Source organism: Lutzomyia longipalpis, chromosome 3, assembly GCF_024334085.1.
Source record: "Lutzomyia longipalpis isolate SR_M1_2022 chromosome 3, ASM2433408v1".
NCBI lineage: Eukaryota > Metazoa > Arthropoda > Insecta > Diptera > Psychodidae > Lutzomyia > Lutzomyia longipalpis.
Window position 1 is genome coordinate 12,651,732 of NC_074709.1, and position 6,968 is coordinate 12,658,699.

The 6,968-nt window shown below is 36.1% G+C and overlaps 1 protein-coding gene and 1 long non-coding RNA gene across 4 annotated transcripts; both read left to right on the plus strand.

Moving 5' to 3' along the window:
- The first annotated feature begins 98 nt into the window (after positions 1 to 98).
- On the plus strand, positions 99 to 1,651 carry LOC129792278 (ubiquitin carboxyl-terminal hydrolase calypso). The gene is made up of 2 exons (XM_055831174.1): positions 99 to 341; positions 403 to 1,651. Exons 1-2 carry the CDS (start codon positions 200 to 202, stop codon positions 1,578 to 1,580), a joined length of 1,320 nt encoding a protein of 439 aa, XP_055687149.1. The 5' UTR covers positions 99 to 199; the 3' UTR covers positions 1,581 to 1,651.
- A 696-nt stretch (positions 1,652 to 2,347) lies between these two features.
- LOC129792281 (uncharacterized) lies at positions 2,348 to 6,967 on the plus strand. 3 transcript variants are annotated; one of them, XR_008750803.1, is made up of 8 exons: positions 2,348 to 2,417; positions 2,542 to 2,608; positions 2,754 to 3,056; positions 3,122 to 3,390; positions 3,453 to 3,578; positions 3,982 to 4,044; positions 4,147 to 4,206; positions 6,340 to 6,967. It is a non-coding gene; the product is annotated as an uncharacterized LOC129792281 (long non-coding RNA). The 3 variants fall into 3 exon arrangements; XR_008750800.1 differs by having other exon boundaries at positions 2,754 to 3,390; XR_008750802.1 differs by having other exon boundaries at positions 2,758 to 3,390.
- Position 6,968: the final 1 nt, after the last annotated feature.

The window sequence follows — 6,968 nt, forward strand, 5'->3', positions numbered from 1 at the left end:
GGAAAATAAATATTTATTTAATTTACTTTAAAATTGTTTAATTTTCCTGGGGAGAATTAGCCAATAAATAGCTAAACGTTGCAGAAAAAAAAACAAAGAAAAGAGAATTTTGTGGTGGCGCTGTCATCGGATTTTTTTTTCAGTGTGTTTGGGTGTTTTGTTTTCCTTTGAAAATTATTATTTTCTTGTGCCGGATAAAATGCCCGTGGACATGAATTGTCTCACAGCTGGTTGGTTGGAATTGGAGAGTGATCCGGGATTGTTTACCCTGCTACTGGAGGACTTTGGTGTGGAGGGCGTACAAGTGGAGGAGATTTATGATCTTCAGAAACCGCTTGAAGGTTAGGTTTGTTGTTTTGTTTACGAATTGAGCGATTGATCAGGATTTTGTTGTATTTATAGCTCCGGTTTATGGGTTTATCTTCCTCTTCCGGTGGATTGAGGAACGTCGTGCTAGGAGGAAAGTTGTGGAGACAACAGACATCTTCGTGAAGGATGAGGAAGCGGTCAATTCAATCTTCTTTGCCCAGCAAATGGTTCCAAACAGCTGTGCTACTCATGCTCTGCTGTCGGTGCTCCTTAACTGTTCTGGGCTGCATTTGGGAGACACCCTGGGACGATTGAAGGTTCACACAAAGGGGATGTGTCCGGAGAATAAGGGATGGGCAATTGGGAATACGCCGGAATTGGCATGTGCTCACAATTCCCACGCAATGCCACAGGCAAAGAGGAGGCTGGATAAGACGAGTGGGGTGTCAACGGGACGCTTCACCGGAGAGGCCTTTCATTTTGTCAGCTTTGTCCCCATCAATGGGCACTTGTTTGAATTGGATGGCCTGAAACCCTTTCCAATGGATCATGGGCCGTGGGAGGAACGTGAGGACTGGACGGACAAATTCAGGCGCATCATGGCTGATCGTCTGGGCATTTCAACGGGAGAACAAGATATTCGCTTCAATCTCATGGCTGTTGTGCCCGATCGAAGAATAGCAATAACGCACAAACTGAAGATGCTCAAAACAAATCAAGCAATCGTCACAGCTGCCCTGGAGAAACTCCTAAAAGCCTCAAATAGTAAACCAGACACCAATTCCACTGCCGATCGCAAACCCGGAGATCATCCCTGTGATGGTATAAAGTCCGAAGGGGAAACAAACGCATCCGGAGCATCGGAGAATCACGTAGATGCCAAGAAGGAGGCAGTTAAAGAGGAGGATGTGTCTCCGGCGTCATTCCTCGAACCGCAGGCCTTCTCGCCGAAGGATCTCCTGGCACTGCTGAAGAATCTCGAGAGTGAAATTGCCACGACGGAGCAGCATTTGAGTGATGAGAATGACAAACGGGCCATGTTCAAAGTGGACGACTGCCGGCGAACGCATAACTACGACGAATTTATCTGTACATTCCTCAGTATGTTGGCGCACGAGGGAGCCCTTGGGGAGCTCGTGTCGCAGCACCTTCTCCTGCCGCGGAAGATTCCCACCACAACAGCCAAGAGATCTCCAAGTACCGGCACCACGGGCAAAGGTACCGGCGGAAAACGACGTCGGGGGAAGAATAAGTGTCGACGCCGGAAATAGGGAAGCCCCACAACGAAGCACCCCCCAAATTCCTTCCGAATGTAAATAAAGATTTCAATTTTTCTGCAAAATTCGTGTTTTCAAATTCGTTATAAAAGTTTCAAATAACATGTACTTGAAGTTAGCCAAAGATGCTTGTGTCTCTCGTGTAGCCGAATGGACGAAGAAACCACGAAAGGCAGTTCGGCAACCTTCGGCCACGGTCTTCGGGTGTGTTCGTGGAAGAATAGGCCAACAAAACAAAATCACGTGCGTGCAAGAGGGAGATGGCGCGAGAACAAAAATAACCCGCTACCGCAGAGTTTGATGCCGTGAAACATGACATATGATTTGTAGTGGACATGTTGTATGACATTCATATGACTTGTCTGATGTGTAAATTTTATGCAAAAATATATAATTTGGAGGGGAAATTTTATGTTTCTGAGTTATTTTAAGAGTCCAGAAATTGGTTTTAGGTGTTTTTTCTAGTTTTCTAACGAAAAATTGCTCATTTTTTGCAATCGGATGTTAGAGATATCTCATATGACTTACATATAACATATCCTAAGACTGTTGTATGACATGTCTTACGTATATTTTATGGATTTTATCAATTTTATGCAAAAATTTATGTTTTAGAGAAGAAATTCTATTTTTTTGACCTTTGTATGAGACTTTTTGATGCGTTTACATAGTTTTTCTCGTTTTCTGAAAGAAAATTTGGAAAAATAAAAATTAATTGCAAAATTATTGTTTCCGCCAAATTTCTGCGCGGCGCTAGTGTTAAAAAGTGCAAAAATGGTGGAATGCTGACGCTGTGAAGAAAATTCACAATTTTCGGTGGAAAATGGCAATGTAAGTATGTTTTTCCTCTTTTATCTTGTGCATAATAATTAGTAGAATGATTGTGTGGTGGAGGATAAACTGATAATCAAAAATATTTTCATGAAAATCCTAATATTTTTTCTCTTCTTTTCAGGTTATGTTTTCTCTTCTTGCCGGACTTGAATCAACACCAAAGTATTCCGGAAAATACTAAATATCATGTAAGTTTTACAAAGCAGACTTTTCCCTGACTTTTTAGGCTTTTATTGAATTTTTTTTAAACAAATAATTTTTTTTGTAATGAAAAATTCATTTTTTCTCTTTTTGGGTGATGCGTAATGCCGTACATGAATCTCAATCCGACAGCAAGGCAACGACATCAGTTGTGCATAATCTTCTGTTGAGGTGAAAAAGGAAGATGTTGGAGCTGCTGCGGTGCAGCAACCGGAAGCAGCTGTTAAGGAGAATGGTGTACAAAAGCAGAAAGGTCAAGAGCAAAAGCCGGAGGCAACAGGACCAGCAAGTTGAGGAAGGTGGAGAACCCAATAAGGTGAAGGAAGCTGCTCTGGAGGCAATTGAAACGCCTTCTATGCCTGAAAAGCAGGAAGAGAAGAAGCCAAAATCGACTGTTATTGGTAACGACAATTGAGGAGAACCTTTAGCAATTGGGTATGCAGCAAACAATTCTGGACAGGCAGAATTCTCTGAGCACAATTTTTGTCAACTACTTCAAGGCGACTCTCTACCATCGTGTGAGAGGTGTCACCTTTCGACGTGTCCTGGCAGAGCAGGGCTTCGACATGACAAAGTTGCAGAACATCTGACGGAAGGAGAAACTCGGTGATATTAAAGATGTCATTGTGGAGCTGCGGGAACTCAAGGAGGATGACAAGGAGTTAACGGATCTCCTTGATTGTCATTTTGATCCGGAGTAGCAGCCAATTAGGTCAGTGGAAGACAAACAAGAGACGCTTCCAGAGCAGACTAACTTCGAGGATTTTACGTAAGTTTCTATGAAAGATTTTTTTTTAGAGAAAAAGTAATTTTTTCTTTGGCTTTTTACAGCGAGGAAGCAAAAATCGTCATTAAAAAGGGCAACAATCATCAGGGTGGTCGCAATTAATGTGGAACCGCAATTAATGTGCCGTGCCGGGTGATAAACACTGAAAGTAACGCGGAATGACAAAAAAGGTAAAGACATCTAATTTTATCAAAATTAGTAAAGAATATGATTGAGTTAAGAAGGGGTATAGGAAATTGATTTGTTTGGAATTAGAAAATCTAATTCAGCTTCTATTGGATACCTCCTCTTAAGCTTGTTTTATAAAAAATTGTTGATTAAAAAAATCGTGAATTTCAGGGAGTTTTTTCCTTAATATTTGTCTAGAAATTCGATGCTTAAAAAATAACTTATGCAAAATTCTATCCTAAAATTTCTTTAGCTGCAATTCTACGTATTTTTACTATCTTTGTGATTCCTCTTATTTCACTTTTCTTAAGTTACTTTAAACTCATTTTACGATAATAAAATAAATCTCCATTAATGATTATGACTTGAACGAATAAATTCTTTTTACATTTTCTTTTTTTTTAGATTTAATGAGCAAATATCTGGAAAGCCAGCCACCTAGATTAGGAAAACTTACGAGAAAGTAAGGTAAAGTCTAATAAACTTAAGTTCTGTGTTATTTTCATAATGTTTTGCAATTGAAATATTTTTTCCCTTATTTAATTCTTTTTTTTTTATTTCATATATCAGGATGTCTGCCTAGACAGAGTCAGTAGCGTATACTGCAAAAAAAACCTTCCAAAAGCCAAGGTAAGATTCATAATTTGATCTATTACACATCCATAAATTACTGTTTTTTAAAAGTATTTATAAAAAAAACTGAAAAGTCTGTCGTACATTAAAAAAAGAAAAAAAAATCTTTTACTCGGTCTATAGCATTCGTTAAGCGTTTCAAAATCAATTTGCAAAAAATATAATTCTTTATTGTACCAACAGGAAAAGTAATTAGTTTTCCTAAGAATGAGGTATATTCTGATATAAATCTTCTTTTCTTAAAATTTGACAGTTGTAAGATTTTTAATATTCTGGGAAGAATCTCATAAGATTTTGACATTTTATTTATTTCTTTAATCGGGATTTTGAAGAAAAATTATTTTTCTAACGCATTTGATAGATCTTTCTGAATGTTTTCTAAAAGAACAAATTCTAAGTTTTTTTTTTCTTTTATAGAATTACAATAGAACGATTTAAGAACACCTTCTGTAAAAATCTTAAACAACTTTAAAATTGTTAGGATAGAAAAGAAATTTTTATCAGAATTGATGCAAATGACATAAATTTTCTTAAGAAAAACTTATGATTTATTAAGTTTTCTTTAGCAACATTTATTATTTTTTTAATTTTCTTAAGAACTCCTCAAGTTTTCTTTAAGAAAAAATTAAGATTGGCATGGATTCAATAAAGTTGGCGGCGTTGAAAAAAAAAACGACTTCTAAAAAAACATATCCTGGACTAACGTGATGATATGTAATATAATTAATAATTTTTCATTTGATCAATCATTTAACCTTTGGAATGCGGAGGCCTTGGTAGTTACGTAGAATGCGAAGGTGGGGTCGTTGAACGACCCCAAAAAGAAGGCCAATTTTCTCCCAAATTATACAAACTGGAGTTGTCGGGTTAGTGCCTATAGATTCCTTATATAGTCCTCTTGCCCCTTGCATCACAAATTCGCCACCCGGAAACACGCAGAATAAGATATTAGGGAAAAACATTTTTCACTCATTTTTCACACTTTCTTCGTGAGAAATTTGCCACGAAGTTGACCGCAACTGCTATTTTTTTTTCACTACTTCCCCACATTCCCCTCACTTCCCGCACCGTGATAAATGACAATTTTTCTAGAAAATTAATTATTAATAAGTTGATTTTTTTGTGAAATTAAGCAATTTGATAGATAAAAATGGTCATATCTCAAGTTCTACAAGACCTACAGAAATTTCGTGACTTGTTTTGGAAAGGTATTAAAATAAGCTATGATTTAATATATATTTCGATACCTTTTCAAGGTCACCCCCAAGGACACAAAATGGCGGATTTTTGTTTTACCAAAACAGTTTTTGGCATTTTTTGACCTTAAGGAATGGTTCTGGACACTTCTAATATTCTAGAAAGTTGTAGAGAAATAAAAAGCCTTTAATTTGATACCAAATTGAGCAAAATCGGACCGATCGTTCAAGAGATATGGCTCTTAGAACTTTTGAAAATACAAGAATTTTTCAAATGGCTATATCTTCTAAACGGTGTCATAGATTTTTTTTTATTTTCGGAGTGGTGGTAGATATTAAGTCAGGCTAGAACATATCAAAATTTGAAGATATTGGTGAATTTGGGTTTTTTTTTAAAAATAACTTTTTAAATTTTTGAAAAGATATTTTTTCTCAATCAGTATAACTATTATATACAATTTAGGATGTTTGATCACTCACTATTACTAATTTTTATAAACTAAAAAAGGTCATTTCTGAAATTTAAGGTTTTTTTTTTTATTTTTTGTATTTTTTTAATTAAAAAAAAGTTTTAATTTTTACACAAATCTCTCATTCTTAATAGATATTGTAGTGCATTACTAAAAGAAATTCATTAAATTAAGAGTAGCGAACAAAAAACGCAATTAACCATTTTACCCCAGGATTTTTGAAACTGGAAAATGTCGAAGGGTTTGAAAAATGGCCTGAAAAAGCATTTTTCCGTTGAGATAGAGAAAAATCGTCTGAGACAAAGTTGTAGCCCGGAAAATTTGCTATAAGATAGTCGTCACGGGAAATCTCAAATATTTCCACGGAACTCAGGAAAAATTATCTCCCAAAAATTCACCGTTTTACCCCAGGTTCCCATATTATGTTCAATTTTTTATATAAAAATTTTATTATTTTGTTATAGGCTGCTCGAGAACGGCGCCCCCCAGTACCCCCCCAGTGGAGGAGGAGGACGCAGAATACGTGGAGTGTGGATAAATAAAAAAAAAGTGAAAAAAAAGAAAATCTTTTATTTAACATATTGTATGACTATCATACAACATGTAGTATAAATTGTCAATCAACACGTTATGAAACCATCATACAACATGTTATATGTCTGTCAATTAACATGTTGTATGACTATCATTAGACACGTTAATTGACATTTACGTGTCGTGTCTAATTACAATCATACAACATGTCCATTGACAATTGTACAACAGTTAATATAACAGTTTAATGACATATTGATTGACATTCATACTACGTATTGTATGACAGTCATACAAAATGTTGTAACCGGAAGTAAAACAAACCTATAAACATGTTGTAAGAAAGTCATATGACGCACATGCAAAATTGTCTAATGTTGTCATATAACAGTCATATGACAAATCATATGAGATTCTGTGACGGAAGCAATGTAAATGTCTCTGAAAAAGTTGTACTTTGTCAGGTAGACAAAAATCAAACATGTCCGATATTTGTCCAGTAACATACCCAACATGTCGTATGACAAATATTAACGATATCATATGACATGCGGTAGCG